Source organism: Nematostella vectensis, chromosome 6 (assembly GCF_932526225.1).
Source record: "Nematostella vectensis chromosome 6, jaNemVect1.1, whole genome shotgun sequence".
In the NCBI taxonomy this organism is placed as follows: Eukaryota; Metazoa; Cnidaria; class Anthozoa; order Actiniaria; family Edwardsiidae; genus Nematostella; species Nematostella vectensis.
Window position 1 is genome coordinate 1,724,342 of NC_064039.1, and position 25,815 is coordinate 1,750,156.

A 25,815-nucleotide genomic window follows, 5' to 3' on the forward strand; every position below is an offset into this window, starting at 1 on the left:
ACTGCTCAAACTCTCGCCTAAGTGAAGCCTAACAATAAAGCAACCTGCCACCCCGCTCAGGGGCTCTATTGTATGACGTCACGGGCGGTCAGGGTGACGCCTTGATTAATAATGCATCCAGAAAAAAACGATCTTCAAGCCATAACAATAATCAAAATGGCGTTAGTATTTATGCTGGAAAAGTGAAAACATGGTCAAGGTATACGGTACAGGGGAATTAGTACCGGGGATTTGGTCCCTCCATAGATAGTAGGTGAGTGATGAGGAAATTCCTTGCACGCTTTAGGTTTATTTCCTGCTCTAAAAGATTCAGAAGTCTGTTTTATAAGACAATGAAAAGGAACACAGTAGAAAAAAGGCAGGCGGCGAGAAGGCACGTATGAATTATCACCAAAGGAAATAGTCCTATATATTCTTGTTATCTCATGTTATTTTTGTACGCGCCAGGGTGGTGTAGGGACGCACGCTTGCCACTAGACAGGGCCATGAGACGAGCTTGGACGTTAAGGGTCTTTCTGCTGCTTGGCTTCCTGGCATTAGCTCCAGGTAAGGGCACCTTCCCACCCACCCCACCCCTAGTGGCGGTACAAGCCTTATTTGAGTTCAAGAAGTCTCAAAGAAAAGTTTGGTAACTTGTTGGAATATCTGATAAAGGCTTACAACAAAATGCATGTGCATGTATTTCAGCATCGAAGATCCATAAGCGTAGACTACATATCACACACAGGGCAGGTGGAAAGACCTTAGAAGGTAAACATTTCTAGCAGCTTGGGTCATTAAGTGAACTCGGAAAAATACATGATAATAAGAAATCAAATGTACTAACAAGAAGAACATGACTAACGAATGTGTATTTGATTATGGAATTATATGCTCTAAAATTATGTTAAGATTGTTAATTGAGATGACATCTAACACTGTAATTGCATGCAGACTTAGTTTCACTTGGAAAATTCTTCGACCCGCATGATATGAATGGACTTGTGCAGTCAATCAAACCCAAACTAGTGGAAGAGACTCACCAAGAGAGAAGTAAGTGCGCAATACCACCAGCCCTACCCCCCTTCCAAGAGTTCTTGTACACTGAAGTAGCGTGTGATCGTGTAAAAATGTCGTGTGCATGTCTTCCCCGGGGATCAAGGGAGTGGAGACTAGAACCCAAGCATGTGCATGCATACATATGCATGTATTAACGTGCCATATCGTGTTCCTTAAAAAAAAAAAAACAGCTGTACATCTGAAGAAATGCGGACTCTCTCTTTTCTGATACATCTGGGATTTTTATGTTAACTGCATGTCTTTCTAACAGTGATGCTCCAGCAGAATGGCATCGAAGACATGTTCCCCTTAGACGCCACAGTGGAACTTGGACACCGCAAGAGGCTGCCACGCCCTATTGAGGCAACAGAGGTAAAAACAGCGGAAAAAGATGCATTTGGTGATAGCAACGATGATGAAGAGTACATGAAGGATATGCCGGAGTATAACGTGGAGACGAAAGCAGATTACAAGGGTAACGAGGAAGCGGCAGAATGGCTCATGAATAATCCCAACAAGTTCAATGTCATGCCTGAAGAGGATTCTAAAGGTCTGGTGTCAGAGGATGACCTGGCAAAGCAAGGGGCAATGAGTGATGAAGCGGATGCTAAAAGTGGCTCTGAAAAAGCACAAGATGTAGACGATTCAAAATTGTTATACACAGAAGATCCCATGAAACAGGGGGAACTAAACGATGATGTGAACTCTAAAGAGACATCAGACAAGGTTAAAACGGGGGAAGACGATGATGAAGCTCAATATTCAGATAAAACGTTTTGGAACACTAAAAGTGAAGATGACCCCGAGAAAATATATTCAAAATATGAAAAGTTCGCATCGGAGCTAGAAAAAAATGACGCGAAAACTGAGAGCGAGCGCGTGAAGGATGCCACAGACTTCCCACATGGCAAACATGCGGCGGACACTCCTAGCAACCATGACGTCACGGAGTTCAACGGTGACACAGAAGGTGACGTCACTATAACAAATGATGACGAGAATGCGGACACAGTGCAGCATGGAAAAATTTCTGTCGATGACAACAGGGAGAGTAAAGTGGCGAATAAACTTGCGGAGGAAGAGGAGGAGAGTAAAGAGGCGGAGGACATGGTCAGCGCGAGTAAGTCCATCGAGGAGATGATGAACAAGCTCCACATGAACACTGGCGACAAGGGTGATGGCCAGGAAAATAGCGACAAGGTAGTTTACCTCGCCGGATACCCACGATTTTATGAAGGGAGCAGCCATAGGTTTCATTGTATTTGGCGATCCTAAGAAATGACCCACTTTCTGGCGGCCACGGGAAATAGGGGTACCAATGCAACCGAGGAATAGCCTAAAAAAATAAAAAAAGATATGTCTAAAATTGGGATACCCCTGGCTACGTGTTTGCACAGGTACGCATGCAGTAGCATGTAACACCTCGTAATAGTTTAAATGAGCTCTATCTTCATATTTTAGGTAGTTGCTATCAAGGATTCACAAAATGACCTGTTTTCAGACTATCTATACCGTTTTTCAGACAGACTTTGCTAAGCATAAGCCGTCGTATGTGAAGGCATTGAAGGCATTCCTACACAAGGTTCATCAGAGCAAACCTCCCAAGCTAGTCCCAGTCTACCGCATCACACACTTGCCTCGCTTGGGGCAAAAGGCCCTACGCCTGCGGCATAAAGCGACAGACGAAAGACCGGGGACATCACGGCAAAATATCCGGTAAGGCTACACACAAGCACGTGAAATCACGGCAAAACATACGAAAGGGCATTTAGCACAATGGGCGAATTCCCCAGCTTAGCCCTTACGCTTTAGATGACATGATTCGACGCATGTCTAGATGGTACACATTTTTTTTTTCTATTCTTATCATGGAATGATTTTTTTAAATTTATTTCTATATTATGCTACGCACTTGTTGTATTTTGTTTTTTTCGTCATTGTATGGGTGGAACTCTGTTCCTGGTCACTTTCCTCGATTCTGGCCTATTTCTCGTGCTTGAGCTACCTCATCTGCATCATCATTACAGAAAAACCAATATAACCACAAAAGATCGATCCCAAAACTATAATATTTTTATCAGACAAGAAGATGATGACACTGGAGACCGTGACCCAACGCCCAGTGAGCTCAGGCATCTCGAGTCGCTGATGATAGAGAAGACGACAGGTGATCAAGACACACAGAGGGGAGGGGTCCCTGGAGTGGAAATGCTTCATCCACAGATATCCCACGAAGGAGATCAGCGACATGGTATGTTGAATGCGTTAGAATAGATCACTTCCGATTGAACCCATTTTGGGAATATTTTAGTACTCTTTATGAATGAAATATTGCCCCAATTAATTGAATATGGGAAGTGGTATATTGCACGGTTCCCCTTTCGTTCGCCACAGGTATCCCGAGCAGGTTTGGCGAGTGGAATGGTTGGTCTACCTGTTCTGTGTCGTGCGGTAGCGGTAGCAAAATGCGAGCGAGGATTTGCCGCAAGCTCCCTTGTCAAAGTCGCGACCTTTACCAAACTAAACCCTGTGCGCAGGATGTTTGTCCAAGTAAGTGGTGTGTGTGTGTGGGGGGGGGGGGGGGAGGGGGGAGTGGGGTTGGGGGGTGGTGGTGGGGAAAGCCAGCAGTTACTTGAAGCACATCAATTTTCTAAGTGTGACTTTTAAGGGAGTAGAAAGGTATAGGGGGTGGGTAGCCAGCAGTGTAGTGGGTAGCCTAAACCTCCTTACTAGAGCTCACTACTAGCGCGTTACTGAAGGAATTATGAAAGAGGCTTTTCTGGCAAAGCCTACATCTATACAAATCCCCTTCGCCAACGTATTATAACAAACCTTTCTTCGGTATCAGTACTTTATTATTTGCCTTTATACGTGCCTCGATAATTTTCATTACAAATCTTTCTTGGCCTGTTCACCTCCATTTTTAAAATAACATTGCGCTCTATCCTAACAGGCGATTGGGTCAAAGAATCCTTATCAGCCCATAACAGACTGCGTTCCCGCCACCACTCGCCTCCTCTCACCTGGTCCAAAACACTAGAGATAGAAGCCAAGCAAATAGCGAAGACACTCGCGTCCCGAGACTACATCGGCTCACAAGATCTACACGAGGACTCGGGCGAGAATATAGCTCAGCTCCGGGCCAACCCCGACTCGCTGCACTTGGCGCGAAAAGCAGTCGAGCTTTGGTATAATGAGGTTCGATCCTATAGCTTTGCGTATCCCCAGCTGACTCCTAAGGATCGGCATTTTGTACAGATGATCTGGCGTAAGACTCGCGCAGTCGGGATGGCGCACGCCAGAAGTCCGAGTGGCGAGTACACGTTTGTAGTAGCGCTTTACGGTGGTCCGGGTATCGATCGCCGGACCTTACGCGCGAATGTGCTACGCGCGGGTAGATCACATGATGTTTATACGGAGTTTAGGGCAGTGATACCTAGAGTAGGACATCGCCATCACGCCATGCAGTAGAATGTACATAACGCAATCGACGAAGCGGGAGATTGGTATATTCGTATAAATACGAATAGTAAGAAGTATATTATATTATGATTTAGTATGATTAGTATTAAGTTGCCGATAGTGTCAAAGGTAATCAGGATGCTTGGATAGAACAGCTGGCGTTGTTTTTGCGATGTGGGTTCTAGTGATGCTTTTTATCGAGAGGGTGATAAGGGTTCCATACATATAATCTCAAGTGAAAATGAAAACCAACATACCTCTGAAAAATAAGAACAAATACGTGGTCCACTTTGATCACGAAAGGTTCCTCTTTGAGGTAAAGTTAAAAAGACAAAACACGCATTACAGTTTATATCATTTCGGAAAAGCGAGAGAGTAAAAATATTGTCTAAACAAAAATTTAACATTTTAACATTTGGAAAGTGGAAAAGTTTATGGACTTTTGTTGTCGTTGTTATAAAGATGTCCTATTGCCTTGTTAACAATGTCACAACGTCGATTTCGGTGCACTAGGTACTTATGATGAGCTAGAGTTCTCATGAATAAAAAGTGTCAAGGAATACAGAGTATATTGCCGTGTCTGCTGGTGTCTCTGAGTATATTGTAGTGTCTGCTGGTGTCTCTGATTTATGTTTTTACATAAAACTGGTTCCGCATTCATGCTGCTTTACGGCTCTATTTATGTGTAGAAGGTTGAAATGTTTATGGTTGTATTGATGTCGTTCAAACGAAATGTTCCACTATGAAACAATACTCATGAATAAAAAGCGGCAGGAATGCAGAGTATATTGACGATGTCTGTTTGCTGCTACTTTACCAAAAAATAGCCTCGCGTTCCTGCCACTTTATTCACATGAGTATTAAACACACAAAAAATCCCAATCGTTTCTAGTTTTTCTTAACAAAGCTAGACTAGTAGTTTTGTTGGGATATTAAAAAGAATAGAAAAACTACCGCTCATTTAGCTCCCTCAAGACCTTATTGCGGCTACGGCACATTTAGCTTATTCAAGATCTTATGCGGCTACCGCTTATTTAGCTCACTCAAGACCTTGTGCTTGCCTTGCTTTAGCTTTTCTGGCTTTAGAATTTAACGTTTTACCCGCGAATCCTTAACGAACACAGGAAACCCGGTTCAATGCACTTTTTTTTGTAAAATTTCCACTTAGCCTTATTTATAGGACGCTCAGAGACCGTTGGCGTTACTCAGTGAAGCAAACGAGCGCCGACAGGGGCGTACGCAGCCTATAGGCCTGCAGTCACTGGACTCTTATTGGCATAACGAGTGCAACAAATCAAATGTTTACTTATTCATTTTTATGTACGTAGTTTTATATATATGATGAGGATAAAAACTATAATTTTCTTAATCATGGTAGTCTACAGAAGATTTCCAAACATATTGTTATGTCGTTCAGTGCCACGCGACGACTGAAGTCCTATTTCAGATCGAGGATGACAGAGGATCGTGTAATATTTGTACAGGACCCGAAATGATCCCAGGACCCGAAACGCTCCCAGGACCCGAAATGATCCCCAAAAGTACCCCAACTACTGATCCCGGGACCCGAAACGATACCGAGGAGTCCCCGAAATCAACCCCACGGAAATGCGGTAAGGGAAAGCAGAAGAAGCACTTCCAATTCTTAAAGCATAATTTAGGGTTGACAACCAATTTATTTCTAAATAACATGACTTAAAAAACTTAAATTCCAATACAATACTTCTATTTATTACATTGCCCCGGCGGTAAACCCATAAACAGAGTCCAAAACAAATACACAACTTTTAATTGCTACTGAAAGGAGTACAACATAAACATAGCACAGCCAAAGCACAGCCTTGCTCAGAACAACCAAACTTTTGACCTTCGAAACATTTGCAGTTCCAACACATGACTCTGACACTATAAATCTCGTTTTCCGGTAAACATCACCCTAAAAATCTATATTCATTTGACAACCAAACGTGTTTTTCACCACGAAATCCATGTTCACACGAGCGAATATTTACCGACAGCCGGTTTGGCCGAGAAGATGGAATTACAAAAGCACACTGAGTAATGCACTCGAACAACCCTTTTACTACCGTTGCAAAATATTAAGAGATGTGGCTTTTGTTGAAAGCAATATGTGAGTTTTGAATTTCCTTATGTAGTAGTGCGTACACCACTGCATGATTTCTCTCTATCTCTCTTTATGATAGGTCTTTCATTCACCGAACACAAACAAACATTTTCCTACGGGAAAGCAGAGGCATGTCTAATCTTTGGAGACATTCGTTTATGGCTTGTTATGTATGAATTATTTATTCACGCCTGGTTCTTCAAATTACCATCACGGGAATTTTTATTTGACCCCAATTGTTGACTCAACCAAGCTGTCGAAAGCTGTATTTCCCGCGCAGTCGTATATAAAAATCTTAATACTATGGTTTTAGTTAATTCAAATTTCTGGATAGTGACAAAAATGACGCTTAAATGTTTCATATGTTTTTAAAACTGAAAGCCAATCCTTCCACATTCCTTTTGTTTGTCCATTACCGCAATTCCTTGGGGTTCATTTCGGGGACTCTTGGGGATCGTTTCGGGTCCCGGGATCAGTTGGGGTACTTTTGGGGATCATTTCGGGTACTGGGATCGTTTCGGGTCCTGGGATCATTTCGGGTCCTGTACAGTACTACAGTACTCAAAAGCTGAATCTCTTATGAATAAAAAGGGGGATGTAGAGTATATAATTTTCAGTCAGCAGCATCATGAGCGATCCCGAAGGCGATGTCGATCTCGGAGGGAGGTCAGATCAGACGACCAGGTAGTTGAGATTACATTTGACATTTCACGGCCATCTTTTTTGAAAGGGAGGGGAGGGATGGAGAACGTCCCCATGCTTGATAACAGGCCGTTTTGATACGATTTACCAAAACTCTACCGATACTGGTAACCCATCTTTGCGGCGTTTTCGCCAACGCTATGTATGTAGTACGATGAAGTTAACCGAAGGTTCATTTGTGTCATATATGTTGTGTACCACACGTTGGGTACCCTGTGCGGGAGCGCGGTTACTTAGCGGGCCAGAGTGTTCTCCAGCTGTATGAACAGGCTCGTTGATTATATGCTAAATAAAGGTTCATTCACACCTTCCTACATACTCAACAATTTGTACTTCAGCGCTATGTATGCAATACGATGAAGTTAACCGAAGGTTTAATTTTATTCTAGCAATGATGACGACAGGAATGATAATCATATCAAGATCCCCAAAAAGAAAAAGGAAAAAAAAATCCCTCGTAAAATCGTAAAAAGTGCTAGTTAACCTAGCAAAAAGGGGAAAAGAAAATACAGAAACAAATGTGTAAAGCATAAACCTTTGTTTTTATGGTAATTTTGATACCTCTTCACATAAATGGTAACTCAAGATTGAATGTAAACAAAGAAGCTATAGGAAGCATAAATAGAGATGATTAGAAAATAATCGTGAGAGGATAATTCAATGTTTTTCCTTGTTTGTCTTCACCTGAATTATGATTACCTTCACCTAACTTGGGGAAACAACACCAGCGATGGTGGTATACACAGAACCTAAGTGTTGAATAAAGCACGTATTCGCACCAAAACTGGTTGCATTTTGTTCCTTTAGCGCCAGCTCTGTTCTTACGCGTTAATTATATCACCACTTTCTTGTACCACTTTCAAACCACGCGTTTAAGTAACTCTAACCCAGAGTGCAATTATTCTACAGCCCGTGGCCTACTTAACATAAAAAAACTATGACATCGTTATGAGCCAATAGCGCGCATTTTATTGACTTTGGGAAAAAAAGCGATGCTGCTATACACGACCTGCTAACGGCACTCCAGTATTAGTCACCCCGTTGCAAGCCGCGCGAATAGCGCGCCGTGGACCCGTGCCCTGTGCCCCGAGACGAGAGGCGTAACGCTTTACAAGCTAGTTATTCGTGACTGACCTTATGAAGTCATTCTACTCTCTAAATTGACGCTTGTGATTCCTGTTTTTCCCATTTCCATAGAGAAATAATTTTTAAAAGGTAAGTCTCAAATACATTTTTCTCCATTATATTAATATATTTTATTATCCAGCTTCTATCTAAAATGATCTTTTAGAGAATTCTCGCCTAACGAGGATATGTTGTTAATGGGTTATCATTGAAAGAAAACTTGACGCTTATCTCTGTGTCGTGTATTGTTGATAGTTTATTGTCTTGTCGATATAGTCGTTTATTGTTGATAGTTTATTGTCTTGTCGACTTAGTCGTGCATTGTTTGATAGTTCATTGTCTTGTCGACTTAGTCGTTTATTGTTGATAGGTTATATCTCCCAGACAATGCTCAGGCCGGATGGGCTTGGCAGCTTCAAATACTAGAATAAGCGTCAGGCGATATGGCGACCAACCTCGCATCACTCTGGGCTCTTCTTCTGATTGTAGCGTCTATTTGTCATGGTAAGAACCCAGATAATCTAGGAAAAAGAAACTGCCCAAACATCTCCATCTAACGCGCTAAGAGTGTGTCAGGGCTCAGAGACTCAGATAGCTGTGAAATTATATATAATTTTTTCATTTTACGCATTTGTAAATGGTAATTTAATATAAATTCATATTGATTTTTTTTTTGCAATCTGTCACTCTGTTTCTTATACTAAATTTGCATTATAAGCAATTTGCAAACGCAAAACTGGAAAAGATAACAAGAACGCCTGAAAGAAAATTTCAGCTTTGACATGCTCAAAAATAAGAACGGCTGAAACTCAACTGAAAATTAGACGTTCTTTTATAAAAAAAGTGTATCGCTTGTGAGATAATATAAGGTTTTTTTTCTTGTGTGGTGCCTGGTAAAGCAAAACACATCTCGTTAAATACGACCAAGCCAAGTCTAAATGAAGACAAACACGTCTCGTCAAACACGAGCAAACAAAGTCTAAATGATGAAAAATACGTCCCGGAAAAACACGTCTCGCTAACAACAACCAATCCAAGTCCACACGACAAGCGAAGCGATCTACCAGGCGTGGCTACAGACAAGGGGGAACACTTATGGTGGGTCAGCCAGTACACTGGAACGGGGTCCAGGCAAACGCAGACGCCGATAGACACAGGTAACCCTACTAATAAACACAGGTAAACACAGGTAACCCGAATAACAAACCCTTCAAGTCAGAGACAGCTTTAGATAGCGGTAGCCCGACTCACAGGCACTTATAGACACATGCAACTGGAGGAAAAGCAATTCTAGCCTGCGAGCCGGCTCTTCTGTGTGGTTTCGTTGTTCAGGATAACTGTGGCGCAAAAAAATAGGGAGGAGAGAAGAATGGGGAGAAAGCCTTTTTGCTCGCCACAGGAATCCCGAGACCCCCATAACAGGAATTTCCGAATCAACCCACTGGAGAGCCTGCTAGCAGGCTAAGCAAATACCAATAGACACAGGTAACCCAACTAACAGTCCCTTCATAGTTAACTCGAGTTACAGACGAATACAAACACAGTATATCATAGTCACAGTCTATTTACACAGGTAAATCGAATTTCAATATCTTGTAGACACAGGTAACCCGAATGACAGACGCAAACATATTCCTGCGTAGGATAGGATTCTGATGCAAAATCTAGCAATAATGATTGACCCTAGTTTGCTCTCGCTCCTGCTAGCGGGAACCACTCGAGATCTGCAGTGGCTTCTACGTCACACGGGGAGTGGCCCAGCCCAGCCCTCCTCCATCACCCGTCTCCCCAAAGACGACGACTCCATGGAAGAGTTAGTCGACAAGCCTGCACCCATGTTCCCCATGAGAAGCGCTACACAGCGAGCCAGCAAGAAAGATTATCGGGGTGAGTAAATAGATCAACAGTTAACAAGGCAACACCCATGTTCCCCATGAGAAGCGCTACACAGCGAGCCAGCAAGAAAGATTATCGGGGTGAGTAAATAGATCAACAGTTAACAAGGCAACACCCATGTTCCCCATGAGAAGCGCTACACAGCGAGCCAGCAAGAAAGATTATCGAGGTGAGTAAATAGATCAACAGTTTGCAAGGCAACACCCATGTTCCCCATGAGAAGCGCTACACAGCGAGCCAGCAAGAAAGACTTTCGGGGTGAGTAAATAGATCAACAGTTAACAAGGCAACACCCATGTTCCCCATGAGAAGCGCTACACAGCGAGCCAGCAAGAAAGACTTTCGGGGTGAGTAAATAGATCAACAGTTAACAAGGCAACACCCATGTTCCCCATGAGAAGCGCTACACAGCGAGCCAGCAAGAAAGACTTTCGGGGTGAGTAAATAGATCAACAGTTAACAAGGCAACACCCATGTTCCCCATGAGGAAACTCTTCACAGCGAGCCAGCAAAGAACTATATCGGGGCGAGGATATAGATCAACAGGTCTCAAGGCGACACCTTTGTCGAAAAGTTCTACAGTGCGCAAAAAATATGGGGATGAGAGAAGGATAAATTGATCAACCAGATGAAAAGACCGCAACAATGTTCAATGTGCGACAAAACACCAATAATTATACCGGGGTGGCTATATACCAAGTCAAACCAGGAAAAAAATGTTATGAATATCATTCAAATCTCATATTTCTTTAATCTGCAGTACGTCAGTATTGATATTAAACCTGCGTGTTGGGGAGAGAATGTAGCGAAGTCACTAGCGCACTAACGACGACGCACTATGATATTAGGTTGTCTTATTTTGAGCTGTGACTGGGGGAGGGGGGTGGCTAAAAGGCCCCCCCTCCGTATTTCATGAACTGCTATGACCATCAGACTTACAGACAATAATCACCAGCATGTAAAGAATCGCCACGCCCTATTTTAGGTGTGGTCGAATCAATTATGACGTCACAATGACGTCTTAAATACGATGTCTAGATAGTCTTTTAAATATATCTAAATTATCAGATATCGGGTTGAAATCATTTTACCTTATTTAGATATGTCAAAGTCAACCTTTTAAGCTTTACAATGCAAAAAGGCCATAAAAACGTTTATAATCATTTTTTTTTAAAGAATTTCCGCCATCTTATTTGGATCCGCCATCTTGGATTTTTTTTGCAAAAGAAGAAATCTGTAAATATTACCAAAAAAAGTATTTGCATGCATGTATTACTGCTGATGGTACTGATAAATGCATAATAATAGCTTTTAAAGTGTCATATAGTAAATCTAGTGACATTTTTAACAACAGCTTTGAGAGAGCGAAATTTCCTCACCCCTACCCCCAAATATCCGAGGTTAAAAAATTATAGCGCTGTTGTGAAACTTGTCACCTAAACAAACTAATAAAGTCAAAAAAGGCATTAAAATCTGAGAAACAGGACCAAAATATAAAAAAATCACTACTTTTTAGTTAACGTCCGCAGAAAAGTCGCCAAGTTTTAGCCTCTTAGCTTCTATAGTTCAGAAGTTACAGCAATTTTCCCGGAGGTGGAAAAAGAGCCTCCCCCCCCCCCCCCCCCCCCCAGTCTGAATAGGGTTAAGAAAGTGGAAGATCTTGCCGAACTATATGTTTTGTATCCGTGAAAAGGAGAGAGCTTTCCACAAAATCATACCGATCCATGTGAACTGATTATATATCCAACCCGCAGGAAGAGGAAGGAGTCACGGTATTAACGCGCAACTTCTCGCCGCAGTAAACAACGCCTACCAGCCAGCGCAGCCCGCACAACCTGTATACGACCAAGCTAATGAGGACGGTAAGCCCGCACGACCTTTATACGACCAAGCTAGTGAGGACGGTAAGCCCGCACAACCTGTATATGAATTTTGCTTTGCTATCATAGAGACGTTAACGAATCTCTGTTAAAAAGGGGGCCATGTGGTACCCTGGTTCCAGAGCCTCGAACGTCTCTTTATTTAGTGTCCTAACACCCTGGTAACACTCCGTATGCTTGTCTCATTACAATCTTTGTGTGTATCTGGGGGGGAGGGGGGTAATCACGTAGAAACGCGCCTGTTTTTCTAGACATTGCTATCAAGGAAGGGATGCTTGCGCATAACAGCTTTCGGTTGCTGCACCACGTACAACCACTACAATGGAACGAAACACTGGCAGATGAGGCACAGAGGATCGCCAAAACCATCGCTAACGACCCGGAGTCTTTCCAGGTAATGATATGATGGTACCACCCAAAGTGCCAGGAATCATTTCCAGGCAATAAAGAACCGTCGAGGAACACTGAAAGTCAGTTACTGTACAGTAACTTTCTATTGGTACTCGTATCAAATCCAGCTTTTTTCTTGTGTTTCGTACGCATGGGGAGTCCCCTGGGAAAACATCGCATAGATATGGCACGACTCAGTCTATATTTAGTCCATTATTTCCTGTGTTTCGTACGCAGGGGGAGTCCCCAGGGGAAAACATCGCGCAGATCTGGCACGACTTCCCTCACGCCCCGTTAAAGGCCTCCAACATCTGGTACAGTGAGAGGAAGGACTACAGCTTTGCTTACCCGACATACTCAGACAAGACGCGACACTTCAGTCAGATGGTGTGGAAAGGGACCTCGCAAGTTGGGCTAGGTAAGGGAAAATGTTGGAGTTATGGAGGGTGTTAGCCCTTTCACTCCTGGGTACTTTTGAGCAAAATTGTAAAAAAAAAAAAAAAATAAAAATAAAAAAACCAGACTGAGTACAGAAACCTCCCCCTCTATTTCAAGTCCAACACTACCAGTTAAGCTAAGCTACCGCTGACCCAAGACGGTATGCCTTGAAGTTTCCAACGATGCACTGCGGTGCCTCATCTTTCTAGCGACGGCACTGCTACAGCCTGTTGCTTACAACAGTTTTGCTTGTAATTTGCTTAAAAATTACAGCTTTTTCACATCTGGAGAGTGCCTTAGGACATCATAAAGTCTATTTGGGCATAATTAATGCTGTGCTTATGGATGTTTGCACGCTGAGGTTGATTCAATGGGATAATTCCTTGTCTGGGCTTCACCAAGTGAGAAAGGAATTTTCTAGTGAATGGCCTCATACTCTTCAATGTGGGCCATCTTTGCTACCCAACCTTATTCAAAAATTGTTTTCAGGCTTATTCTGGGTTCCTTGGAACTGGAAATGTTTTGTTTAGCTTCGGGGCAAAGGGACTTATGAAAAAACTGTTATGATTATGGGGGAGGAGATTGCCCGCCTTTCTGTCAAGGTGTTTCCAAGACTCCCATGATGCAGTGTAGGCATGTAAAATAGGCTAATGGTGACTCGCTTCTAATGGAGGTTCTAGCATTGATTATTGTGACTGATTGCTGTAAAATGGGACCTGACGGAGCGCAATAAAGGTATCTTTTTGTGACTTGATCTGTGTTTGCTTGTCTCTATTTGTAGTTCGGAATTTTGTGTCTTTTTTGGTAAGAAATGTTTCTGAGTTTAAGCATTTGTTTACGAATTGGTCAGAAATCAAGGTTGATATTTTGACAATAGAGTCAATTCTATTACATTGCGCTTGGATGCGCTTTTGAAGGTCATCTATGCCTTGGAGGAATCCATGAGTATCCGGGTCTGGTGATGTTTAGTTTGCATTTCTGACGTTTTGGAGTTGGGCCTATATTTTACAGGCGTCTCAGGGCGTAAAAGTACTCTACGAATCACTTGCTGTAACGTGCTGGGGATTCGTATTATCGAGGGTAAAGGTTTGAGGGTATTTAAACTTTTGTTGCATGTTGCAGGGCTAGCGATGAGCCCGTCTGAGAAGTACAAGATTGTAGTGGCGCTTTATTGGCCGCTGGGGAATGACCCGCATCCCAAGGAACTCGTGAAGAACATCCCTAAGCCCGGCGGGGGTCCTGACGTGTACGCAACTCTCAAGTGGAGAATATCAAGACCGATAAATACGGACCAGAACAACCTGCAACCTCAACAACCTGACCAACCTAGCCTGCAACCCGACCAATAATCCGAGCAGTAACTCAACAAGAAGCCTTATCAGCCAAGCCTTCTACCATATTATCTTCACCAATAAAACGGCCCACCAAACTTCCAGCACGTATCAGTATAAGCCAAAATGAAATACAAGCTATGAAAGACGAAGCCCGAATTCTAAAATGAAAACGGAGGTTAGACTTTGTCGACAACTCATCTTTCTCAAATGTTAGTATCTGTGTTATGTTAAGCATAATTGATTGAGATATGATAAGTGTGACATACAAAGAGTGAATAAAATGACAAATGAACCGAAGTTCAAAGGCAGATTTTCAAATTTATAGAAGGGAGAGCTCCCCCCCCACCTACCCACCCACCGATCTTTTTCTTCTGAACTTGACGTAAACAGCTTTAAGGCACTCCAGACAAAAAAAAATTGAGCAACCCAGCCCCCCCCCCCCCCAAAAAAAAAAAGATTCTAAGCAAGAAAAATAAATCTATTATCTCTCTAGCCTGCTTGCAGGCGTTGTATGGTGTTTTATCAGTGAAAACCCGACGTTCGTGATCGTGGCGCATCTTGTTTATCTTGTCCGCGCGCGCTATTATCTTCCATGCTATAATCTCCCATGAAGAAAGTATCGTGAGGTCTGGGAACGAGATATATATGTTTATACCAGCTGGGAGGTCCGTATCGGGAAATACCGTGATCGAGGTCTTGAAAATACTGACCGAGGCCGAGGGAGAGGTTTCGCTTCTGACTATTGCAATGCTTTTGCCGATGTTAGTGAAGATTTCGTCCGCTCATGATCATTAAATAAACTCCATTTTGTATTTCCACACAACGCTTTCGATCCTCCAGAAATACAGAAACTCCAATGAAGATATTTTATAATTTTTGACCAACAATTTTGTAAACTAATTTAGTCCCAATTGATACGTCGTTCTCAACTCGAATTGATCGTAGAAATGTCTTCTTTCGCATTAAATCCTCCACAGACGATATATTCACTAAAGAACTTCTCTTGAATGTGGATACGTTAAGTTGGTTATGCAGGTAAATTCCTAGAGTGCTTTGCTGTTTTTCTTCGTATGAAGAGACGATTTGCTGCTTTTTTTATCCCAAATAAAGTTTCAGCAAACTTGAAATTGTCGCGCGCGTAGCAAAATCATTCGTGGCGGGATATTGTCAAAACACAGGGGGTTTGAAGCCGATTTTCCGTAAAGTCAATGATTCGGATGAAGTGACAAATAAAATGCCGTTTTAGTGTGAAGATCTATAACCTCGGGAGTCAAAATCCTGTTTTCGATGGTCATTTTACAAATCAACTCACTATTTCGAGCTTTGGAGTTGAGCGGTCTGGTATCGCGGGGTCCGGATCGTAGGATACCGGACCTCACGAGAGCCAATCAGAGCGCGCGATTTGATGGATACCGGACCCCGAAAATAATAAAAGCTGTTAATCATATCAACACTCTATTCCTCCAATCAATACGTCGCACCGATCACGATCAGCCCAGCGGCTCTCTAACCATTAGTATTGATATACTTTAGCATACGTGCTTTGCTCGCAAGACAACATCTGCACGGCAATTAACCTGCTGAATACAACTAGCAGCCGAGCAGTGCGTCTGTCTAAAGTTGAATAAAGGCTTGGCGCCAAAAGAGAGAGGAAATACTGCGCATGTCCAATTATGACTTCTGAAAAAGCCAGACTCACTCTATACTTTGTCAGTACTCATTATTTCTCAAGAAGCTCTTTAATTACCAATGCGTCTCTGCTTTGTTCTTTTGACCTCACGTATCACTTTTCACTTGTTTGCGATAAAACGCTAAATCCCTTAGACAATGCCACTTTTCCGACCTTGGGTTATTCCGAACGATCGTACTACAAGGACACGTCCCAATCAATATCGTCAATTATTACTCACATGCGAAACTAAAGAAACGGCTATACCCTTCTTCTACCAACAGACCTTGGACAGCACCATTTTGCAGCCAGCAACTGTCAAAAATATAATACAACTTCACCTAAAGATCAGTGCGTGTTAAAAAAAGTATCGCTACTGCACCTATTTACAGCTCGACACAGTCATCCCTTACTGATTATCGTCAATGGATTGAGCCGCTAAGCATGGATTATCGTTTGCACGTCAAGAGCTCGCTTCTATCTCTACTGTGCACAGCTAGGAATAAAGACAGAACAATAACTTCTTTTTGCCCCAGGCATGCATGTTTTTTGTGGTTTGGGATTCACGATTGAGATGACAGGGTATCATATGAACGCAAACAGATAAACTACAATAGGGAAAAGATGAACATCTGTAGGTTTTTTTTTAACTTATTCTAATTTATATTCAGGATAATTCATAGCTGTCATTTTAAAAACACTAAAAAGAACCTGAGAGCGCAATCTATTGTATTGGCTGTCCGAGAGGTACTGGTTCAGCCTTTATTGGCGTCTTCCCGCCCTTTCTTGTTCGCATTCATCGTCGCGTCTCTCTCTTTCTTCGTCCTTGTGTCGCCAAGATGTATGCTTCCATCCGGGTTCTTCTTCACTCGGAAGTTCTTGTACTGTTCTCTGATGGCGCTTATCGCGCCTGCTACCTTAGAATTCGCCTTTTGAGTGGCCTTTTTGTTGGCCTCGCGATGAGCGGCGAGGTTGCCTCCCTTGAGGTTTTTCTTGCGCATGTCCGCGTAGCTTTTGGCAAACTCCTTGATGGCCTTAATGGTTTTCTTGGGGTTCTTGATGGTCTCCCTTGCGAGGGTACCCAAACCTTAACAAACGAAGTGAAGACATTTTATCAAACGTGAAGGGTAGCACAAAAATATGATTTAAAAATATTTTTCAAACGTGCAAGTAAAGAAAAGAAAATTCACAAAAAAAAGAGGGAATCTCTTTAAACGTGTAAGTTATTAAAAAAACATGAACGACAAAAACAATATTTTTGGCTCGCTCCATTAGTAAATGATAGGCGTCATGATGATGACATGCGACCATGCTTACTACATGTAGCTTGTCTTCACTCACCAGTCCGGTGTCCAGTCTCATCCCGATCCCTGATTCCTGTTTTTCCAACGTGGATTTTCTGCTTCCCAACAGTGATCGTCTTACCTCTGTCACACAACGAAAAACAGCTTGAGAACAAAATTCTTCAAAAAAGGTCAACGTCAGCGTTTGATGCCATTACAATAGCGTCTTATATGAGATTGCGAAAACAAAAGACTCCATGACTATGTCTATGACTACTTGCGACATGCTGCTTAAATTGCAGTTCCGTCACACAAGGAACCGTTATAAAAAGCTGAAAATGACAAATCTATAATAATCCCATTTCGTAGCTCTTGGTAGTCTCTAGAAACCTACCTTGGGGATTTCTTAGATGTATACGAGTAGCCTCCGATTGTCTTCTTTGCTGGTGTTGTCTTTTTGGGAGACTTCCTACTTCCAAACCAGCCTCCGGACTTCTTGACGGACGACTTTTTCGATGAAGACGACCTCCTTCCACCAAACCAGCCTCCTCTTCTTGAGCTACTTGTCTTACGCACACTGGTCTTGCGGGAGCTTGGCCTAGTTCGACGGGAGCTGACGCTGGTACTTCGTGAGGAAGAAGTCCTTCTTCCTCCCGATCCGCCGCGGGACGAGGACCGACTGACGGAGCGACTACTTGAGCGACTGCTACTCGACCGACTGGAACCCCTTCTTCCTCCGAACCAGCCTTCGACCTCCGCAAACATACATAGCGTCATAAATACTACGAAGACTAACAACACTAAAGTGTAGACCCTCATTGTTACTACAAAGCGCAGTGGATGCTTTGCTTACTCGAAATATCTGCTGCGTTAGTTTCACTTCTGGTGCGATTTATATACATGAGTCCTTTTATAATATTTGGTGACGTCATTTCCGTTTAAACGCTCTTTATCGGATGTAAGATCGCCCTTCCTCCCGAGAGCAAGTTAAATTTGGGGTTAAGTGATGAAAGAAATCATATCCGGTTATAAACATCGCATTGAGCTATCGCATTGTGCACGGAGTTGCGTTACATACACATGCACGTTGCGTTTTGCGTTACCTTTTCCGAGTTGCGTTTGTCGTTGCATTTTCTTTGACAGCATGCGTTGCGTTCTGAAGCTGACTACGTTGCCTTTTTCTCATTGCCTCTTTCTGTTTCGTTATCGCGTTGACTTTCCGGGTTGCCCTTTTTCCGCATAGTTAGTACTAACTATGCTTTTTCGCGATGCCTTTTTCGCGTTGCCTTTTCTCGTCGCCTCTTCGCGTTGCCTTTTCGCGCTGCCTATGGCGTTGCTTTATCGTTTGCTGATATTTTTCTTTGGCTATCATATTGCGTTGAGAAAATGAATAACCTCTCAGATGTAAACTCTATTCTCAAAACCGGATTCGTTTCCAGAATGGCATTGCTTTCCTTACCTTTCCTTTCTTGACTCTTATAAAGGCGCCATTTTGCTCGCTGTTCCGCAGATGATCGACTTGGATCCTTAGATTTTGTCTTTCTCTTGCACAAAATTTCCTCCTCGTTTCGCTTGTGATACTTTTTCGCTGATTCCCTTTTCTCTTTAAGTCTATGTTGCCGAGATTGTAATAAACGCCGTGCTCAAGATGTCATTGGCAAATCCATTATTTTGTTTTGAATGAAGTTTGCAAATGTGTAGACTTAAAATGCCAAAAGGCAACGCGAAAAGACAGCGCGAAAATGCAACGCGAAAAGGCAAGGAGGAAAGGCAATGCGAAGCGCGGTAAAATGCAACACAGGTGCATGAAATATCTAAACTCAACGCTTGTGTGCAACGGAAAAACGCAACGCGTCTTCGTAAGAACGAATGTAAAAATTGGAAGATTTAGTGGTACAAACAATGTGCATTTTGTAAATGTATTTTCCGTGTTCTAATTCATTAAATCAGTGCTTCAAATTTTACTTTTGATTTTTGTGTAGCTCTACCGGAAGTAAAAAGCTGATAAATTTCTGGTTTTTGTTTCATATTTTTCATGACGATGAAATAACAAATTTATCAAAACACACACACTACGATAAAGTGTAGTTAATGTGCATTCCAAATCAGCTTTTATTTTCTGTTTGTCAATTAAAATACAATAAACTATCTTAAAAATTGTATTTTAATCTCGCAAAATGTATCACGCGCAGTGCTATTATTCGTTATTAAATCCTTTTTTTCGTGCTAGGTGAAGGCTTTTAACGAAATACCATTACGTAATTAATCTACCCCAAGAGATCTACCCACTTGCCAAAAATCAAATTGCTACATTAAGGCGATTATTTATTTTTCTTCAACAATTTTTCAGCTGGTTGTCAATTGGGTGGGTAGCAATTCCGTGCACATAGCCATATACTTAACGGCATGTTGTTTTTTTACCTTTTTTTCCTTGGTGCTATTTCAGTGGTTATAAGGGCCATGGGGACTAAATCTTTTTGGTTCTAGAAGCTAGCTATGGAAATGATGCCCTCGCCTTGACCCTCGAACTTCTTCAAAGTTTCAGACGAGCTCTACTTCCAAGCTAGTCTATTGACTAGGCTTAAAAGTTCCGCTATTGCTATAGGTGTTATTGTGGTGGATTTCTTCCAAGATGGTTCAAGGGCCACGACGCTAGGAATGTCATGGCCCTGTGAGCCTGCCAAAAAGCATGTACTTCCGCTATTCATGAGCTAATTCCATAAAATAAAGATTTGTAAATGCTGTGCTAAAACTGTAAGATGGCAAAGACATGTGCACCAGAATGTTATCTGCATCTGCTTTTCCATTTTAAATAAAATTTCGATTAGTTATAATCGTAAGGCCAGTGTTTTTTTAATGCCTGCTTAAAATTTTTCCGTTGTGTATGTGATTTTAGTCGGATTACACAAGATGATCTGATTGGATGACCATTCAGTAGGCTGTAAATTGTAGACTGCTCGAAATCTTTATTGGGATTTTGGTTTACAACCCATCAGATATAAAATGGTTGCTTAGAGCCTGTGATCGGTGAAAAATGCCGGATTTGAAAACAAAACATGGCAGATGACCAGACCAAACACTCGTTTATACTGCTTTGCACCCCTACCTCCTGTGGTTTGAATTTTTCAGACTACGACAAATCTAGTTTTTGTTCCACTTTTTGATATTTATATATATATTTTTTAATATAATTTTCTTTACAAACCTCGTATCAGGCCCTCGCAACAAGGCGGTGGTGCGTTCAACATCCGGGTATCTGTGGATGGCGTCCCTCTAAAAAGTGACAGAGGAGCTAGCTACTGTGACGGCGAATGCGTTTTCACGGTAGGTTAGCGTGACACACGCAATACTTTAACGCAGAATGCGTGATCACAGCAGGCTAGCGTGACAGTCACAAAATACAGTTAACGCTAACCTTACTCCCGTAAGGTTAGCGTGACAGTAAAATTGATATTACAAGTAAACATTTATCATTATACATTTATATTCAGCAATAACGGGATTCCTTACTGCTTGTTTTTCCTCCAACAGTACGCTGAAGAAAGTACTGTCTGCCAGATATTGTACCTAAATAGTTCTCTCTCACCACGATACGGACTGCCAGGTATTGTACGGTCTGCCAGGTATTGTACGGTCTGCCAGGTATTGTACGGTCTGCCAGGTATTGTATGGTCTGCCAGGTATTGTACGGTCTGCCAGGTATTGTATGGTCTGCCAGGTATTGTACGGTCTGCCAGGTATTGTATGGTCTGCCAGGTATTGTACGGTCTGCCAGGTATTGTATGGTCTGCAGGTATTGTACACTCTGCCAGGTATTGTACCTAAATAGTTCTCTCTCACCACGATACGGTCTGTCAGGTATTGTATGGTCTGCCAGGTGTTATAGCCTTAACATATCAATATTTGGGTGACCTTAAATCTCGCTCGGCCAATCTCTTGGAGGCCTGGGTCTAAGGGCTTTTCAAGACTTGTGTGATAAAGATTTGACCAAGCGATAAAGTTTTTTTGACACATTTTTGCCTCGAGTCTCAAATTGAAAGGAATCAGCATTTTTCACCATGTTTTATGGAGATCAGGGAGCGGGTAAACTTTAGCTCTTCTAAATATGGGCATCAATGCCCATATAAGGCAATGCATACGAAGGACACTATCCGTGGGGAATATGTTTGATATGTTTCCATAGTCTCTTTCTTTTCTCTAGTCCTCTCTAGTCCTCTTTGACTATTAAGAGATCAACGTGCAATTCAAGCTCAGGGTTATTCAGTGTTGTGATCCTTCGAATATGTCTAGACTATCATTGATGGACATCTAGCGCCTTATTATTACTGTGGTACTCCGTGTTAAGAGGCTTCTCACGAACACGAACACTTTGTTATACCTGACGCGCTAACGGTGACGAAGCTGTCTGTAAAACTATTTAATGGCAAATACTACGATGTAAACCCTAGGTACGACATATTTTAAAACAAGGTGCGTCGGCTTCTTTATTACAAAGTGCGTCGTTACAGCGTGTGAGACTCTACTCTTCAAATGGCATGATGATTTATGATTTTTAGACGCTATATTTATATATTTGGAGACCCCAACACCCGATGCCCTTGCCAAGGAAAATATGAACTCTGGAATCTGAAATGCTCCTAAGAAATTCGAGGAGGGTAGATTACGAGAGGTTTATTCACAGTCTTTGCTAAAACCTAATAAAACAACATCTTATACCCCATTCAACCAGCACTTAAACCATACAGTTTAAAGGTGGTTTAATGGGATCTCCAAAGAGTGGACAGAACAGAAAACAAAATTGAATAGACTGTGCTATGTACATGTTACTAAGTGATCATTTTAGCTAGTAAGAATGCAACACAATGAGAAGTTTCATTGGCAAGTTATCAGGCAGAGAAAAAACACTTGTTTAACTAAACATGGTTTTGGTGTGAATGCAGCATTAGATTGCGTGCATTTCAATGCAGTTTGCTTTTGTTGTTCTGTGCACAAAAAAATGTCATATGCACGTGCGCGACTGAACAAAGAAGTACAAAGGCTAAAATGCAGCAATGTAGACCTAGGTCGTAGTGTGCTGCACATGATGACGGCGTCACTAAATTACCATAGCAACACACCTATTCCCAAGAGACGCAAGCCTGAAAAAGACCCCGATATTTTTCTGCCTACATCACAGCGAGCTGTGCGTAGCGCAACCGACTAAGACAGGGCTGGGATCCTGGTTATTGCCTCCGCATTAATGCATGGGTACTTCAGGTTTCTTTGTGTTGTACAGTTCGCTAGATAGCGGTGCTGGGGCCGAAATCTCCAGCTTAGCCGTAAAGCTTTATGCTGCCATGCGCTGTTTCAGCGCAAGTATGGAAGTATGGTCTGTCTATTTTTTCTCATTTTACCTGGACGAGGTTCGGTTCTTGTTCATGTCTTCGAATTGTTTTTTTTTAATTGTTTACTATTGCTATCAGTACTTTTTACGCAGCAGTAATGATATTTTAGCGCATAGCCAGGATCAGGCCACGGAGCTGTGCCATGTATGTAGTCTTGTCTTGACGTTTACATGGTAACACCAAGACAAACCAGGAAAAAATGTTATGAATATCATTCAAATCTCATATTTCTTTTATCTGCAGTACGTCAGTATTGATATCAAACTTGCGTGTTGTGGGGGGGGGGGGGGGGGGGGGGGGGTTGAATAATGTAGCAAAGACACTAGGGCACGACGACGACGCACTATGATACTAGGGTGTCATATACACCCTATTCAGACAGGGCTATTTTGACCTGTCTTTGACTGGGGGGTGGAGGGGGGGGGGCAAAAAGCCCCCCACCTCCGTATTTCATGAACCGCTTGGGCTATGACCATCAAACAGACAATAATCACCAGCATGCAAAGAATCGTCACGCCCTAGTTTGGGTGTGGTCGAATCAATTGACTCCACCAGGACACCCATGGTTTTTGCACATAAATCTTTGTTTTGCTATCATAAAGACATAAACACGAATCTATATTAAAATAGTGGGCCATGTGGCACCCTGGTTCCAGAGCCTCGAACGTCTCTCTATTCAGTGTTGACTGTCCACGCTGGCCACTAAATATAGAGACATCCGAGGCTCTGGAACAAGTGTAGCCATGTGGTAGATACAGTGCTTACATACGACACACCGTAGTAACACTCTGTATGCCTGTCTCATTACAATCCCTGTGTGTATGCTTGTTTTTCTAGACATTGCTATCAAGGAAGGAATGCTTGCGCATAACAGCTTTCGGTTGCTGCACCACGTACAACCACTACAATGGAACGAGACACTGGCAGATGAGGCACAGAGGATCGCCAAAACGATCGCTAACGACCCGGAGTCTTTCCAGGTAATGATATGATGATACCACCCAAAGTGCCAGGAATCATTTCCAGGCAATAAATAACCGCCGAGGAACACTGGAAGTCAGTTACTGTACAGTAACTTTCTATTGGTACTCGTATCAAATCCAGCTTTTTTCTTGTGTTTCGTACGCATGGGGAGTCCCCTGGGAAAACATCGCATAGATATGGCACGACTTAGTCTATATTTAGTCCATTATTTCCTGTGTTTCGTACGCAGGGGGAGTCCCCAGGGGAAAACATCGCGCAGATCTGGCACGACTTCCCTCACGCCCCGTTAAAGGCCTCCAACATCTGGTACAGTGAGAGGAAGGACTACAGCTTTGCTTACCCGACATACTCAGACAAGACGCGACACTTCAGTCAGATGGTGTGGAAAGGGACCTCGCAAGTGGTGCTGTGACGTTCTGGGGATTCGTATTATCGAGGGTAAAGGTCTGAGGGTAATTATTGTTGCATGTTGCAGGGCTAGCGATGAGCCCGTCTGAGAAGTACAAGATTGTAGTGGCGCTTTATTGGCCGCTGGGGAATGACCCGCATCCCAAGGAACTCGTGAAGAACATCCCTAAGCCCGGCGGGGGTCCTGACGTGTACGCAACTCTCAAGTGGAGAATATCAAGACCGATAAATACAGAGCGCCCCCCCCCCCCCCCCCCCCCCCCACCCACCAAAAATTTTCTTCTGAAAATCAAAAAAGACGTATAAAGCTTTAAGGCACGACAGACAATGTTTTATCAGAAATGTGGACTTTAAAAGCACACTAGCATACACACATTGGCACCAGTCGGGCCAAGACGGGACGCTAGCACAGTCTATTACCCGTGCAGTTCGGCAACCATGGACAGCTGTTTCGTCCTTATTAGGACTCGTCAGCATGGCATAGCCGGTTTGCCTCAGTTAAACTTCATCGGCAAAAAAAAAAAAAACTGCAGGGCGACTTCGACTCGAACGAAGTGCTTTAAACCACAGCTTAGATCCATGTGGGATCTAGAGCTGCATGAAGAAAGTATCGTGAGGTCTGGGAACGAGATTAGGTGTTAATCATTTCAACACTCAATCCCTCCAACCAATACATCGCACCGATCACGATCAGCCCAGCGGCCGCTCTACTTTAGCATAAGTGCTTTGCTGGGATGAAAGATTACGCAAGTTCGCTGAGATGAAAGATTACGCAAGGCAATATCTGCACGGCGATTAATCTGCTGCATACAACTAGCAGCAGAGCAGTGCGTCTGTCTAAAGGTGAAATATGCTAGGCGCTAACAGAAGGGAGCGACTGCGCATGTCCAATTATGAAAAAAGCCAGACTCACTCTGTACTATGTCAGTACTTATTCTTACTCAAGAAGCTCTTTAATTACCAATGCGTCTTTGCTTTGTTCTTTTGACCTCGCGTATCACTTTTCACTTGTTTGCGATAAAACGCTAAATCCCTTTGACTTTGCTCCTTTTCCGACCTTGGGTTATTCCGAACGATCGTACTACAAGGACACGTCCCAATCAATATCGTCAATTATTATTCACAAGCGAAACTAAAGAAACGGCTATACCCTTCAACCTTAGAACAGACCTTGGATAGCGTCATTTTGCAGCGAGCAACTTTCAAAAATATAATACAACTTCACCTAAAGATCAGTGCGTGTAGTAAGAATACTAACAATAGTATCGCTACTGCACCTATATACAGCTCGACACAGTCATCCCTTACTGATTATCGTCAATGGATTGAGCCGCTAAGCATGGATTATCGTTTGCACGTCAAGAGCTCGCTTCTATCTTTTCTGCTTCTAGGGCTCGCAGCTCTTGTGCAAGGTGAAGTAGCTTACACGCTATAAGCGCATTTTATCATCTTTTGATGATTGGGTATTTGAGGTGTGCGTTCTATATTCCGTAGCCGGACGGGTGGACAGGATAAGCCCAAGCTCAGGAAGTATACGAGGCGCTACCAGACTGACACTATTTGGTGAAGGTAAGGTGCATCTAAATACGAGGTATCGAGATCAAATCACCCTTCGGGGTATCCTAGCTGTTAATCAAAAATACCCTTTGCGGTTTGCGGTTAATCAGATCAAATCTGCAATTAGTCAGTAAGCTTAT

General features: G+C 42.7%; 5 protein-coding genes across 10 annotated transcripts in view; 4 read left to right on the forward strand and 1 right to left on the reverse strand.

Annotated features, from left to right (window-relative positions):
- Positions 1-119: 119 nt before the first annotated feature.
- LOC5505573 lies at positions 120-5,069 on the forward strand. 2 transcript variants are annotated; one of them, XM_032373899.2, is made up of 9 exons: positions 120-253; positions 448-546; positions 688-750; positions 934-1,032; positions 1,310-2,238; positions 2,561-2,754; positions 3,120-3,289; positions 3,433-3,588; positions 3,992-5,069. In XM_032373899.2, the coding sequence occupies exons 2-9, from the start codon at positions 486-488 to the stop codon at positions 4,507-4,509; spliced, it is 2,190 nt and encodes a 729-aa protein (XP_032229790.2). In that variant the 5' UTR covers positions 120-253; positions 448-485; the 3' UTR covers positions 4,510-5,069. The 2 variants fall into 2 exon arrangements, with proteins under 2 accessions (XP_032229790.2, XP_032229791.2); XM_032373900.2 differs by lacking the exon at positions 688-750.
- Positions 5,070-7,356: 2,287 nt separating this feature from the next.
- Positions 7,357-14,687, forward strand: LOC116613264. Of its 4 annotated transcripts, none has more exons than XM_032373923.2 (8): positions 7,357-8,542; positions 8,823-8,956; positions 9,352-9,609; positions 10,160-10,339; positions 12,103-12,252; positions 12,480-12,622; positions 12,856-13,036; positions 14,179-14,687. In XM_032373923.2, exons 2-8 carry the CDS (start codon positions 8,896-8,898, stop codon positions 14,403-14,405), a joined length of 1,200 nt encoding a protein of 399 aa, XP_032229814.2. In that variant the 5' UTR covers positions 7,357-8,542; positions 8,823-8,895; the 3' UTR covers positions 14,406-14,687. The 4 variants fall into 4 exon arrangements, with proteins under 4 accessions (XP_032229814.2, XP_048585403.1, XP_048585404.1 ...); XM_048729446.1 differs by having other exon boundaries at positions 12,103-12,210; XM_048729447.1 differs by having other exon boundaries at positions 12,148-12,252.
- A 1,893-nt stretch (positions 14,688-16,580) lies between these two features.
- LOC5505592 (micronuclear linker histone polyprotein) lies at positions 16,581-18,228 on the reverse strand. Its single transcript, XM_001626284.3, has 3 exons — positions 17,737-18,228; positions 17,401-17,486; positions 16,581-17,146 (listed from the first exon to the last, which is right to left on the reverse strand). Exons 1-3 carry the CDS (start codon positions 18,159-18,161, stop codon positions 16,815-16,817), a joined length of 843 nt encoding a protein of 280 aa, XP_001626334.2. The 5' UTR covers positions 18,162-18,228; the 3' UTR covers positions 16,581-16,814.
- A 2,329-nt stretch (positions 18,229-20,557) lies between these two features.
- LOC5505591 (fibrocystin-L) overlaps positions 20,558-25,815 on the forward strand; it is a 99,796-nt gene continuing 94,538 nt past the window's right edge. Inside the window, exons 1-2 of one of the 2 annotated variants that reach the window (XM_048729443.1) lie at positions 24,620-25,530; positions 25,613-25,687. In XM_048729443.1, the coding sequence (XP_048585400.1) occupies positions 25,458-25,530; positions 25,613-25,687 (148 nt within the window). In that variant the 5' untranslated portion in view covers positions 24,620-25,457. Of the gene's footprint in view, positions 20,667-24,619; positions 25,531-25,612; positions 25,688-25,815 lie in introns of those variants that run through there. The other variant, XM_048729444.1, reaches the window with a different exon arrangement.
- Positions 23,515-24,384, forward strand: LOC125568079 (Golgi-associated plant pathogenesis-related protein 1-like). The gene is made up of 2 exons (XM_048729450.1): positions 23,515-23,706; positions 23,940-24,384. The coding sequence occupies exons 1-2, from the start codon at positions 23,548-23,550 to the stop codon at positions 24,120-24,122; spliced, it is 342 nt and encodes a 113-aa protein (XP_048585407.1). The 5' UTR covers positions 23,515-23,547; the 3' UTR covers positions 24,123-24,384.

Excerpts from the sequence above, each read along its gene's own strand:
- LOC116613264 (XM_032373923.2), top strand. The coding sequence starts at position 8,896 with ATGGCGACCAACCTCGCATCACTCTGGGCTCTTCTTCTGATTGTAGCG. Across the intron at positions 8,957-9,351 it reads TGTAGCGTCTATTTGTCATG|CAAAACACATCTCGTTAAAT; the intron begins GTAAGAACCCAG and ends TGCCTGGTAAAG. Across the intron at positions 12,253-12,479 it reads CGACCAAGCTAGTGAGGACG|ACATTGCTATCAAGGAAGGG; the intron begins GTAAGCCCGCAC and ends CTGTTTTTCTAG.
- LOC5505592 (XM_001626284.3), bottom strand. The coding sequence starts at position 18,161 with ATGAGGGTCTACACTTTAGTGTTGTTAGTCTTCGTAGTATTTATGACG. Across the intron at positions 17,487-17,736 it reads ACATCTAAGAAATCCCCAAG|AGGTAAGACGATCACTGTTG; the intron begins GTAGGTTTCTAG and ends GTTGTGTGACAG. Across the intron at positions 17,147-17,400 it reads TGAGACTGGACACCGGACTG|GTTTGGGTACCCTCGCAAGG; the intron begins GTGAGTGAAGAC and ends TCGTTTGTTAAG.
- LOC5505573 (XM_032373899.2), top strand. The coding sequence starts at position 486 with ATGAGACGAGCTTGGACGTTAAGGGTCTTTCTGCTGCTTGGCTTCCTG. Across the intron at positions 1,033-1,309 it reads AGAGACTCACCAAGAGAGAA|TGATGCTCCAGCAGAATGGC; the intron begins GTAAGTGCGCAA and ends TCTTTCTAACAG. Across the intron at positions 2,755-3,119 it reads ACATCACGGCAAAATATCCG|ACAAGAAGATGATGACACTG; the intron begins GTAAGGCTACAC and ends TATTTTTATCAG.
- LOC125568079 (XM_048729450.1), top strand. The coding sequence starts at position 23,548 with ATGCTTGTTTTTCTAGACATTGCTATCAAGGAAGGAATGCTTGCGCAT. Across the intron at positions 23,707-23,939 it reads ACGACCCGGAGTCTTTCCAG|GGGGAGTCCCCAGGGGAAAA; the intron begins GTAATGATATGA and ends TTTCGTACGCAG.